Genomic DNA, 14,649 nt, shown 5'->3' on the forward strand with positions numbered 1-14,649 from the left:
CTTAGAGAAATTCCTGCAGGAAAAATTTTCTTTATAGAATATTTTTGCAAAGTAATCTTACAACAGACTGTGGGCTGCGGAACAGTTCCAAGAAGCCTCCAGTCTGCACACACTATTTGTAACTCCACCATGGGCTGGAAACTCCCCCTGCCCTCCCGGACTCAAGGTAATCACAATCCTGAATCCTGGGCTCACAATTCCTTTGTTCCCCTCTTTATCTCATCTGTGTGTGGTCCTAAAAGAATCATTTTGACTTTGCTGTGGCTAGTGCAACTTACCTGAATTTTTCAGTTTCTTGAATTTAAGCTTAAATAGCTACACATAGCTAATGGCTACCATTTTGGACAGCACAGCTGTAGATTAGATTACTAGACTCATCCTAATTGTCTGCACAGATCAAGGAGCAGCAAACCTTTTCTGGAAATGGCCACAAGTAAGTTTTTTGGGCTTTGTGGGCCACATGCTGTGTCGTGTCATTTTCTTTTTTTAAATTTTAAAAATGTAAAACCATTCTTAGCTGTGGGCAGTACAGAAACTGCCCTTGCCAGATTTGGCCCACTGGTCACATAATATTCCACTTAGAAATATACCACACACAACATATTTGACTGCCCCATTCTCAAGGAAATGGGCATTTGAGTTGTTTCCAGACTTTATTACTTACAATGATATGAACACTGCCCTACGTGTTTTCTGGTATACACATGCAAGAATTTCTCTGGGTGCAAACCCAGGAGTGGGACTGCTAGACAGTGATTAATGTTCTATTTCACAAGACAACGCCAAACTATTTTCCAAAGTAGCTAGAAAATTTATTCTCCCATCAGCGATTTATAAGAGGTCATGTAGATATAGATGCACATCCTCTCCAAAACTAAGTACAACCAGAATTCTTAATTTATGCCACTACAATGGACATAAAACTGCATGTCACTGTGGTCCAGATTTGCATTTCCCTGATCACTAATAAAGTCAAACATCTCTTTATATGTTTATGTACCTTTATGTTAAGGTATATCTTTGTGTCTTCATGTTTTTCCACTTCTACAAAATGCCTCTTAAATGTCTCTTGCCCAGTTTTCCATTGGGTTGTCCTTTTTGTATACATTTGTAGGTTTTCCTTAGATAGCCTTGAAACTACATATTCTGTTGGTTATGTTCATTAGAAATATGTTGTTCCCAGTTTTTTAATGTGTCTTTCCACGGTCTTTTGAAGGGTATTTTGCCGAACAAAAGTTAATTTCAACACAGCCAATTTTTGCAATCCTTTCTCTGACAGTGCATTTTCTGTTGTATGAAATTCTTTCCTTAACCCAAATTTAGGAAAATATTCACTTATTTTATCTAAATAAATCTAAATATCTAAATTATTAAAGCTTAATTTTTGGCATTTAAATCCTTAACCTATTTGGAATTAATCATTGTGTATGGTGTATAAAAACTGATTTTCTTTCTCATAAGGATATACACTTTTTTAGAAGTAACCCAATGTCGGGCTTGAACTCGTGACCCCGTGATCAAGAGTCACATACCCCATGGACTGAGACAGCCAGGCAGCCTACGATATACATACACTTTTTAAGTTCTATTTACTTCATGAGGATGACAATTCTCCCTTAAATGCACCAACAGATTCCATGAAATGCTCTTCAAAACCCCCAAGTGGGGTTTCCTCCACCAATTTTCCCCAATAAGTTGAACTTAAAATTTTATAAAGAGCCAAAAGTAGCCAAGATAATTCTGGCAAAAAGAGTAATAAGAAAAGGATACATACACCTATGCCACCACGTATCAAGATTTATTATTCCACTATAATAATCTACACAAACTAAGAAATGGGAAAGAATAGCACTATAACAAGTACTTAAGAATCGTGTTAGAAGGGGCGCCTGGGTGCCTCAGCTGGTTAAGGGTCTGACTTCGGCTCAGGTCATGATCTCGCGGTTTTGGGTTCAAGCCCCACACTGGGCTCTGTGCTGACTGCTCAGAGCCTGGATTCTGCTTCGGATCCTGTGCCTCCTCCTTTCCCCCTCCCTCTCTCTCAAAAAAGAATAGTGTTACAAGCCAAATGGTATCCACACTTAGCAAGTGAAATGTGATCATTTCATGAACCCATGCTATCTGCTAAATGTGGAGGCCACAAGGTCTCTACAGTGGACAACCCCGCCTACAGTGCAACACGCCATGCCACCTGCTCTGCCTTTTCTACTCATCCATGCCACAAGCACCAGTGATGGCAGAGGATGCCATCACAAAAAGGGCAGAAGACAGTGAAGGCAAAAGGGAAGTTTTCTAATAATCCTGATGAAAAGGCTACCCCACTCATGGTCTCACTGCTACATAACCTATACACCTTTACAAAGAAATGAATGTTGTTTCAAGAAATAAAGCTTCAGGGCATTTTCTGAAAACAGTACACATCTCATCCCTCATACATTCAGCACAAATCTAAATCAGAACGGTTACTCACTAGGCCAATCTCCAATGTGTCATGCATCCTGAAATGAATGCAGCAATTATTACTCGTACTTAAAAATAACCATACCCACCTCCACACACACAAAAGCCACAAACAAAAACACCCTAGACCCCTGCCATCATCATCACCTGGGAGCTTGTTAAAATACAGGCTCTCATGCCCAAACCCAGACCCAGTGAATCAGACTGTGCCTTTTATGGAAAGAGCCCAAATGTCCATTGATGGATGAATGAATAAAGAAGATGTGTGTGTATACACACACACACACACACACACACAATGGAGTATTACTCCGCAATCAAAAAGAATGAAATCTTGCCATTTGCAACAACGTGGATAGAACTGGAGGGTATTATGCTAAGCGAAATGAGTCCACCAGAGAAAGACAAAGACCACATGACTTCATTCATATGAGGACTTTAAGATACAAAACAGATGAACATCAGGGAACAGGAGCAAAAATAATATAAAAACAGGGAGGGGGACAAAACATAAAAGAGTCTTAAATCTGGAGAACAGAGGGTTACTGGAGGGGATGTGGGAGGGGGAAGGGCTAAATGGGTAAAGGGCATGAAGGAATCTACTCCTGAAATCATTGAACTATATGCTAACTAACTGAGATGTAAATTAAAATAAAACAAAGCAACAAAAAAGAATGTGCCTCTTAACAGAAGTCCAAATGATATGGGTGAATCTGAGAAGGACTGCCCTAGGCGACTATTTGTCCTTTCTTCTTCTAACCCATTGACTAGAGTCTGCCATTGTCACAATACTGGGTCAAGTAACGAGCCCTCTACACTGCTTTTTCTTCTCTTTTCCCTTTTGTGTTCTGGTCTTCTTTTCCCACCACTTCTCAGCAGGATTCTCATGCAGATGCAACAGCCGACTGTCTTGACTGTCTTTCTGCAGGTGGAAGTGTTCCTTTCCTGAAGCCAGCAATCAGAACACACTTTGTTTTCTGCCATCTTTTTATCTGTGACTGTTCTAGGCCATTTATACTGTTATACAGGGTTTCCTACTGCTCTGAATAAAAGGTGCTGGGCTGCCGAATGCCAGCTCCGTGGGGGAATACACACACCCCTTTATAAATCAAGGGAGAGTAACTTGACTTCTTTGAGTAATAAAACCATTCATTTTTAGAGCTGGTCAATGACAAAAAGTATTATTTAGGACATGTAATGACTGCTTTAACAACAGATGAAAATGCATAAAAACTTAATAGTTCACCGAAATTTTACAAAAAGCATTACTTTTAGCATTTATATTACAACTACCCACTCTAAAAGTTTCCTACAACTCTTACTTCAAAGGGTTCTAGGACTTCCCTATTCTTCAACTTAAACAAGATGGCAGGGTTTTCATGTTGAGGCTTCTTTCAATAATTTAAAAAGAATTAATGCTACTTGAAATAACATAGGCCAAGAACAAATGAGGTCAGTGTCTTGGAAGATGGAAAAAGAAATGTCTGGCACATAGATGTGAAATAAAGATTTCCTGAGACAGTATTGTTTTAGTAGACTATTTCATCTAATTCACAACTTCAATTAGAACAGGCAGAGCCTTTCTCTCTAGAATTCCCTTGGGAAAAGTTAAGTACAGGAACCACTACACCCCAACTAGCATCTGAAGCATCACAACACAGTGTTTCTAAGTCTGCCTTTTCATTTCTAAAACTGAGTTCTAAAAAATCTATGCCATACCTTAGCATTATGATGTTCTGTATGTATCACCTTATAAAATGAAGTCATATAAGCAACAAGAAGCCCCAAGAAATGAGTCTCCTCTTCAATTTTGGAATACAATATGTTACATCTAAAGCTACATCAAAACTGTATTTTAAAAAGCTTATCAAGTACGTACATATTTTGCTGTATTTCATATGAACCTTACTCCCTTTATTTAATACTCACAAGATCAGCATATTTCTTACAGAGAGCTGCCAACTTCTCTTCTGGAGTTGAAAGGGTGTTTAGGGCTTGCATCAATAATAAAACTTCTTTTCCTGATGATTAACAAGATAAGAAATAAGTCCCAGAAGAAGAATGAGATCAAACCTAACCTGTAAATTCTATAGAACACTTCCTATGTTCTGATATCCCTAGTGAAATAATTTGTGCCTATAACTAGAAGTAAGAGATTTATAAGCTAAATTAAGAAAGCTATTTTTAAGTTCTGGATTAGCATGCAACCCCCCTCCCCCCAAATTTCTTCATTCACTAATACTGCTAGCTATTTGTAAGAACACTTGCTGAAGGCTTAAAAATTCCCTTGCTTAACCACTGGTGTCCAAGTTAAGACAAAGGGCAAGTTACAAAGGGCAGAATATTTTTAAAAGCTTCCTAACCGAGTACAAATATAGAAGCAAGTTCAAAAGGAATTTCTGTTGGTACTTTCTGTCTAAGATGCACATAATTACTTGTGACATGTATCTTCTCTATGAGCAATTAACTTCTATGTGATTTAGAAAGCACATTCCGTGTGTTAACCAACTTTAGTGTATATAAAAGGATGTCAACATAACTTTTTTCCCCCATGAGAAGCACTAACAACAGTATTTTAAAAACTTTTTCGCAGGGAGAAGCAGGTGTCTGAAATAGAGGACAAATGGTCTTTCAAAATAAGTGGTAATGTTTTGTTTCTTAAAGAACCATTCNAGCAGTCTCCACACTGTCAGCACGGAGCCCGATGTGGGGCTTGAACTCGTGAACCGTGAGATTATGACCTGCGCCGAAATCAAGAGTCCGATGCTTAAACCGACTGAGCCACCCAGGAGCCTCTAGAAATATATATTAAAATGACTTTGGTATTTTNATTATTAAGTATGATTAGAAGTAACCATAATATAGCCAGTAATTTTTAATCAAGACTTAAAAACCCATACTCCATCTGCTTGGTTTTTTTCTTTGAGATACAATTCACATACCATAAAAATTACCCCTTTATTTTTTTAATATTTTTATTTTTTAAACTAATCTCTCCACCCAAAGTGGGGCTCAAACTCACATCACTGAGATCAAGAGTTGCATGCTCTACCAAATGAGCCGGCCAGGTGCCCCAAAACTCGCCCTTTTAAAACTGTACAATTGAGTACGTTCATAAAGTTGTGCAACCACCACCAATGCCTAATTCCAGAACATTTTTATCACCCCAAAAAGCAGCCCCATATCCATTAACGGTCATTCCCTTTCACTCCCACTCTAAGACCGTGGCAACCACTGTTCCACTTTGTCTCCACAGATTTGCCAATTTCGAACATTTCATATAAAATGGAAACATCATATGGCCTTTTGTGTCCGGTTCCTTTCATTTAGCATGTTTTCAAGATTCACCCATGTAGGATGTTATCAGTACTTCATTCCTTTTTAGAACTGAATAATATTCCATTGTACAGATACACCACATTTTGTTTATCCATTCATCAGCTGATGGATAACAGTGTTGTTTCAACTTTTTGGCTATTATGGAAAAGGCTGTCATGAACACTCGTGTACACATTTTTGTATGACATGTGCTCTCAACCCTCTTGGGTACATATCTAAGAGGGTCACATGGTAACATGTAACTTTTTAAGACTTAATCTGCTTTTACACATATAACTGGGGCTGATTTTGAAAAAATTTGTAAGGAATTAAAATTATTTCTTGTCTTTCTATAATAATTTTTAGGTTTTCCAAGTTGGCAGAAAATGGATTTAATAAGGATAACTTGGGGCGCCTGGGTGGCTCAGTTGGTTAAGTGTCCGACTCTGCTGTCAGTGCAGAGCCTGCTTGAGATTCTCCCTCTTTCTCTGCCTCTCCTTCCCCTCCCTCTCTCTCTCTAAATAAACAAACTTTAAAAATATATAAGGACAATTTTATAGAGAAAACCAAACAAATCAAACACTGTTAATCTTAGGTATAATAAGTATAAAAAACTTAGGGGCAATAAGTAAGGCTAAAATAAAAGGGGATTTCAGATTTCATAACAAGATTTAACGTATTACTTTTTTAGTCCTAAATCTCAAACACAGCAGGGAGAAAGAAAACATACCCTTGAAAGCCCGTCTTAACCCACTTTCTGAACTACAGACATTATGTTTTCTCTTAAGTGTTAGGACTAGTTTTTAAATATATCAAATAAATATACAGTTTTCACAGTAAATTCCAGTCAGACTCCATTAAAGATGCAAAAAGGCAAGTCAAATACTACTTCTGTCAAGTTGGCCCCAAATTTTGTCAAGGAAGCCTATTCTGGATTATTCAGGGAAAACAACTTCTGGCTTTTTGTCTCCTACACAAAATGCAGCAGACACACAGACTGACTCCACTGAGGACAAGAGCTGTATTAGCTAAACAATAACTGCCTCAACACCGGCCGTGTTCATCAATCACCTGTGCTGAAGAAAACAGAAGTAAAAAAGTGCAGCATGAGAAGATGTTCAACCACTGAGCACAGATTATTACCTAAAGTTTTTTCTTTGTTTCTGTTGCATTCTGAATCTTGCTGACCATCAGGGGGATCTGTTCGAGCCTCTCGCCCAGGAATCTCCTCCCTCGACTCTTGTGTGCAGTATGCTGGGCTCATCAAACTCCTATTCTTTGTAATAAAATCACTGCCTTCATCCTCTTCCAATGAATGCTTGTTACTTGTACCACCACAATTTGAGTCTTGATGTTGAAGAATATCATTTGATTGAGAGTTGCGCAACATGTCTGCTTTCACCCCTAACCCACACACTCCAGCTTCTTCCATTGTGCCCATCACAAACTAGAGGGAAGGAGGAAAAGAAAAAAGATGAGAGAGGGATTATATCAAATGTAATCAGTGTTTACATCCAATGACCTACCATAGGTTGACAGCCTTTCTTCTTTCTTACTGATTTGTAAAACTAATATAAACATGGTAATTTCTAAGTTTCACAGACAGGTGATATAACTAAAGTATAAGAAAACTAAAGTTAAAATAAATCACAACTAAGTGGTACCAAAGGAAGTGAGAAATGCCATTTAGTTGAAAATCTAAACTTACTTCCACATAAAAATTGACCACTTAAAATAATCAACATCTTAGAAGTATAATTCTCCCAAGTTAGTGATCATTAATATTCTGGTCGGATCCTTGGTGAGATGGTGCAGCAGAGATGGCTCACTAGCTACCCAGCAAAACCCCATGCTCCTCCAATATCGTGTGGGGCTGGCACTACCCAACAAATCTCAGCCCAGGACTATGTTTCCCAGGCCCCCATATTTCAGTGGAACTCCCATATGAAGTTCCCACAAATGGAATATAAGACCAAATAAAGACTGTCCCTTCTGCAACAAGACTTTTATTCTTAGAAGCACACATTCTTTCCCCATCATCTCTTCCCCAATCTGGCTGAATGCAGAGGTCTCCTATGCCTTGTGAGATGGCACAGCCACAGGATGAAATAAGTGACAGTCTAGGCCCCTAAATCCCATGTACTTACAAGGGAAGGCTGCCTTTCTTACAAAGAACACCCACACTGGATTAGACGAGCACAAAAAGAAACTTCTCTCAGGTTAAGCCACAGAAATTTTGAGAATCATGTTTTAAGCAACTATCCCCACCCTAACAAATATAGATAGTAGGCATGGGGAAAAAAGGCATTACTCTAGTATTTTATTCTCAGATCAGTAAAATTTACCCTACTCTCTCTTCTATCATATTGTTAACCCCATTCATTTATGGGGTTTTTTCCCCCTTAACACTACTTGGTCATATGATGTGGCACAAATTTGAATTCTATACATTTCCTCATCACTTCTCGGCCTTTTGGCTAAGATCAAGTGTAGTATACATTTCCTCTCTGTATGAAGGAGAGCATCTTCTTTTGAGTAATACAATTGAAGAGGGAGGTGTCTAGTATATTTCTCTTATCACAAGTGGACAGAAGTTACTTTCCAGTTAATAGGAGAGCAGAGATTTATTATTTCAAGTTACAATAGTACTTCCAACTGAAGAATTAAAAATAATTTTTTTTAAATTTATCTTGAGAGAAAGAATGTGTGCCCATGGGGAGGGGCAGAAAAAGAGAGAGAGAGAGAGAGAGAGAGAGAGAGAGAAAGAGAGAGAATATGAATCCCAAGCAGGCTCCCTGCTGTCAGCTGTCCACATGAAGCTTACTCAAGGCTCAAACCCAGGAACTGGGAGAACATGACCTGAGCCAAAAATCAAGAGTTGGGACATGTAACCAACTGAGCCACCCAGGCACCCCTAAAAATAATTTAAAGTATCAAAGTAGCAGGAGATAGGGACATTACGGAAACTAAATCTTTTATAGTCTAATGTTGATCAATCAGGAACTGTGCTTTTGGAAGAACAAATTGGTATAGCCACTTTGAAAACCTGACAATACAGATACTTTTCAACCCACTTAATTCTACTCCTAGGATTTTACCCAAGTGTGTACACATGTGCAGCCAAAGGCCAAGCATGTTTAAAACAGTGCTATTTGTAATTGCTTCAAGACAGAATCAACCCAAATTTTTATCAACAGAAGGGATAAATTGTACTATGCTCAGACCATCCGGCAACAAGAACTAACTACTGCTAGATGCAGTGACACAGATAAGTCGCATAGACCTAAGGCTATGCAGAAATCCATACTGTAGGTATCTATCCAAGGGACACAGGTATGCGGTTTCGAAGGGACATATGGACCCCAATATTTATAGAAGTGCTATCAACAATAGCCAAAGTATGGAAAGAGCCAAATGTCCATCGATGGATGAATGGATAAAGAAGATGTGGTACACACACGTGTACACACACACACACACACACACACACACACACACACACACTGGAGTATTACTCGGCAATCAAAAAGAATGAAATCTTGCCATATGCAACTACGTGGATGGAGTTAGAGGGTATCATGCTAACTGGAATTAGTCAGAGAAAGACAAATATCATATGACTTCACTCATATGAGGACTTTAAGATACAAAACAGATGAACATAAGGGAAGGGAAGCAAAAGTAATATAAAAACAGGGAGAGGAACAAAAACATGAGAGACTGTGAAATATGGAGAAGAGACAGAGGGTTGCTGGAGGGGCTGGGAGGGGGACGGCCTAAATGCGTAAAAGGTATTAAAGGAACCTACTCTTGAAATCACTGTTGCACTAATGCTAACTTGGATGTAAATTTTAAAAAAGGAATAAAAAACATCCATACTGCAGGAAACCATATATATATTATACATATATAAAGTTCAAAAACAGGCAAGGCTAATCATTTGTGCTGGAAATCAAGAGGGTAGTTACCTTTGGGAGTAGGGTCTTCTGGGTACTTGGTAATATTCGATTTCTTGATCCAGATGGCGTAACAGAGATGTTCACTTTATGAAAATTCATTATACCTAAACATTTACGACTTGTGTACTTTACTGAAGTGAAACATTAAGAAAAGTTTATTTTAAAAGTTGCAATTTATACACTGTTCAAAAGTTATGGAGAACCAAAACAGAATATATTTTCCTCTTGACAAAATGATTAAAAATGTGCTGCTTTAATCAAAAAGAATAAAATCTCACCATTTGCAACATGGATGGAACTAGAGGTATTATGCTAAGCAAAATTAGTCAGAGAAATACAAATATCGTATGACTTGACTCATACATGGAATATAAGATACACAACAGATGAACATAAGGGAAGGGAAGCAAAAACAGTATAAAAAGGAGGGGGACAAAACATAAGAGACCCTTAAATACAGAATACAACCTGGGGGTTGCTCAAGCGGTGATGGGAGCAGGTGGGGGCTAAATGTGTAAGGGGCATTAAGGAAGACACTTGTAGGGATGAGCACTGGGTGTTTTATGTAGGAGATGAATCACTGAAATCTACTCCTGAAATCATTATTGCACTATATGCTAACTTGGATGTAAATTAAAAAAAGAGAAAAAAAATGTGTTGCTTTCCATATTTTAAAAATAATGTACACACAATACTTTCATTTCTTTTAAAAAAATTAATGCATTAAGGAGAAATGGGTGGTCTAGTTTGAGTTATGGTTTGAAACCAAATTCCAAGCCTAAAAACTTAGAAATATTGAAAAGACTCCTAAATTCTTTTAAAAATTTTTTAAAATTCACTTCCATATGTAATGCATTCTGTAGAATGACATAATCCATAGGTATTATAGTTATAAAACATTCATAATGAAGTTTCAAGAAACATCTTGTATTACATTTCATTACTGCAAAACCTGTAAAGCCAAGAATCTGCCCAAATAACATACTACAAAAATATTATCAAACTAAATGCAAAGTAATCATTTTAATGCTACATTATACATAGAATTACCAGTTCCATCTGTACTTTATATCAAATATTGAATTGCCATAGACTATTGGGCACATGGATAATGTTAACGGGCACCCTCTACACATAAGCAGTACAGAGGAAAAATGGGTGCTATTAATATCATCTTTCCCAACTTATAAAGAATAATTTTTATACTTATCCCCTGAAAACTATTAGCATAAGAATGGGCTCATGAAATCACAATATTGGTTTTAAATATTGATGAAACTCTGTTAAAAGATAACTAAAATGGAAGACTGCGATCTCTAACACATGACAGAATTTCTCAGAAGTGGAACGATAATAAAATCCACATAGTACCAGAAAATGTTTCGTTAGGCCACACTAAAAATATAATAAGCAAGCAATTTGCTGGAAGAAGAAGGGGCAAGAATAATTTCCACCAAGGAAAACCTGAGGCCTCTCCTAGGATCAATTTTAATAAGAAGGGTACCTGAGGAATGGAATTTGTTAATTTCTAGTGTTTCAGTTCTATTAGTGATTTTTCATAACCTTTATTGAGATAGAATTCACATATTTTTCACCAATTTAAAGTGTGCAATTCATTGGTTTTTAGTATATTCATAGAGTTGTGCAACCACCAATCTTAGAATACTGTTGTCACCTCAAAAAGAAACCCTCCCGTTACCCCCAGCCTGAGGCAACTAATCTATGGTGTCTCTACAGATGTGGTTATTCTGAATAGTTCACATAAATAGAATCATCTAAATGTGACCTTTTGTGTCTGGCTTCTTTCACATGTTGTAGTATATTATCTCTACTTGATTTCTCTTTACTGCCAAATAATATTCCATAGTTTGGATATACCACATTTATCCATTCATCAGTTGATAGGACATTTGGATTATTTCCAACTACTGGCTATTATGAATAATTCTGTTATGTACATTAATGCCCATATGTCTTTATGTGGACATATGTTTACATTTCTCCAGGGTATATATACCTGGGAATGGAAATGCTAGGGTCATATGGTCACTCTGTTTAATCTTTTGAACAACTGTGACACTGTTTTTCTAAGTAACTGCACAATTTTATATTCCCAACAGCAGTGTATAAGGGTTCCATTATCTTCACCAACACTTGTTATTCCCCGTCCTTTTGATTATAGCCACTATAGTGTGAAGGTATCTCATCTAATGACTAATGATGTTGAGAATCTTCTCACATACTTACTGGCCATATGTATACAATCCTTTGGTGAAATGTTTATTCAGATCCTTTACCCTTTATTTAACTGGGTTATCTGTAATGCTATTACTGAGTTGTAAGAGTTCTTTATATATGAAAGACAGGAGTCCCTTATCAGATATATGATTTGCAAGTATCTTCTATTATTTTTCTCTCAATTTTGGAGAATATATATTCTCCAACATACAGGTGCAATATAGGTGCAATATATTCACCTATTTCAACATGTCACCGATTTAATTAAGTTACTCTGGCTTTCAGATTAAAGGCATATAGGTCAATTACAACTATCATAAACAAAAAAAAGTTTAAAGACTAGAAAGGTCAAAATGTTTACCTAACACAAAATAAGAGCTGGCGGCACTGAGCATAAATAAGGATACTGATCTGCAGAGCACACAACCATCACATGGTGTCCTATTTCATCATTCTCTATTTTTAGTTAATACTATTTTTTTTGTTTTTCCAGACACTCCCCCTTTTACCTCTCCCTGTCACACATATTACATTATCACTTATTTGGTATGCATATCCTCCTGTAGACAGCAAAAACTTATGCATAAAAGGTACTCAAATGCCAATCGATGGAGAGCACAAGGAGTCAAAACAGCTGCTGAAAACAAGCCACAGAAAGTACCTAAACATTACTATACAACTTTGAGAAAAATACCTCTAATACTACTTTATCTCTAGAAGTAATACGGTATTACATTACAATATTAGTGCAACTAATTTTTATGGATTTTTCACATGTGCTAATGAAAAGATGGACTTTGGCTCTAAAAATCTTTTTTGTTTATGAATAAGCCTAGGTCCAGCTAGACTCTTGAAATAGCAGGCCCCAATTGTTTGTTTGTTTGTTTGTTTTTTTACTGTAAGGACTATTTGTTCAAGAACTTACTTGAGGTTCTGCACTAGGCCACGGTATGAAGCAAATTCTTATGCCAACTACTTTATTTATATTGTAAATTATTTCTCAGCCCTCATCTCCTTAAGCAGAGACCTCTACATCAAATGGCAAATACAACTTCCTACTCTGCTCTGATACCCATTCTGGATGCCTTTCCTTGGGAATAATCGCTGGTATAAAAAATAGCAACAGCAGCTAGTATCTATACAGCAAATACATCTTGGCACTACTGTAAGCACTTTCCTGTATTAACTAACTTAATCCTCACAATAATGTCACAAGAGAGGTACTATTATGATCTCCATTTTACAGATGAGCAAACTGACATGGTAAAGTCAAGTATCATGCAAACGGTCACAATTAGTAAATACCAGAGCAAAGATTCGAACCCTGGCAATCTGGTTTCTGAGTCCACACGTTTAATCACAATAATATACTGCTTCATGACTACCCTTGATCTACTATACAAACACCCTTATCCTGGCCAGCCATCTTACAGAAATGTATTTAATAATGGGTCAAGATGCTCCCCAAATACTGTGTATAAAAACAAATTGCAAAATAGTACACACCACATATTTTATATACGCACTTGTACATTTATGTGTGTATATACATACACATAGAAAGTGCTGGGAGGAGGAGTACCTGGCTGGCTCAGTTAGTAGAACATGCAACTCTTGATTTCAGGGTTTAGTTCAGGCCTCATGCTGGGTGTAAAGATTAAAAGTAAAATTAAAAGAAAAATAAGAAAGTGCTGAAATAAAATACATTTATATACTAATAATTGTTATTTTTATATAGTATAATTATGGGTGGTGCTTCTTTTTCCTTCACTAGATTTTCTAGTATTACTATAGTCAATTTTTATTCCTCTTGAAATTGAAAAAATTCAAAAACTACTCATGCTAATAACATTGGAAGCACCATAGAACATATGTAAATGTTATTAAAATTTCTACACACAGTTATTTAAGATAAAAATTAATTTGGGAGGCACTTGGGTGACTTAGTCGGTTAAGCCTCCAACTTTGGCTCAGGTCATGATCACATGATTCATGGGTTCAAGCCCTGCATCGGGTTCTGCACTGACAACAAGTAGCCTGCTTCAGATCTTCTGCCTCCCCCTCTCATGCATGCATGTGCGCGCTCTCTCTCTCCAAAAATAAACATTGGGGTGCCTGGATGGTTCAGTAGGTTGAGCTCCCAACTTCAGCCCAGGCCAGAATTTCAGTTTGTGGGTTTGAGCCCTGCATCGGGATCTCTGCTGTCAGCACAGAGCCCACTTTGGATCCTCTGTCCTGTTCTATGTCCCTCCCCCACTCTCTCTCTCTCTCTCAAAATTAATGAACTTTTAAAAATAAATAGGGGCCTCTGGGTGGCTCAGTCGGTTAAGCATCCAACTTGAGCTCAGGTCATGAACTTGCAATTTGTGACTTCGAGCCAACATCAGGCTCTGTGCCGACAGCTCAGAGCCTAGAGCCTGCTTTGGATTCTGTGTCTCCCTATCTCTGTTCCTCACCAGCTCACACTCCACCTCCCCCTTCACCCCCCCTCAAAAACAAAGATTAAAAAAAAATTTTAAATAAACATTAAAAATTAATTTTTTATTTAACACAAATGGATACTCAAAGAATGTTAAGACCCACAACGCAACAAAAATGGGCAAACAATATGAAACAAGAAATCACAGAAAAGAAAATACAAGTGGCTAGTAAACATATACTTAACCTTATAATA

General features: G+C 37.3%; 1 protein-coding gene across 1 annotated transcript in view; it reads right to left on the reverse strand.

Annotated features, from left to right (window-relative positions):
• TXLNG (taxilin gamma) overlaps positions 1–14,649 on the reverse strand; it is a 49,844-nt gene that overhangs the window by 16,169 nt on the left and 19,026 nt on the right. The window contains exons 2-3 of the mRNA XM_077761705.1: positions 6,922–7,225; positions 4,390–4,481 (exon numbers count right to left, since the gene is read on the reverse strand). Coding sequence (XP_077617831.1) covers positions 4,390–4,481; positions 6,922–7,219 — 390 coding nt within the window. The 5' untranslated portion in view covers positions 7,220–7,225. The remainder of the gene's footprint in view (positions 1–4,389; positions 4,482–6,921; positions 7,226–14,649) is intronic.

The sequence above is a fragment of the Crocuta crocuta genome, unplaced genomic scaffold, assembly GCF_008692635.1.
Source record: "Crocuta crocuta isolate KB4526 unplaced genomic scaffold, BGI_CrCroc_1.0 scaffold657, whole genome shotgun sequence".
NCBI classification, from domain to species: domain Eukaryota; kingdom Metazoa; phylum Chordata; class Mammalia; order Carnivora; family Hyaenidae; genus Crocuta; species Crocuta crocuta.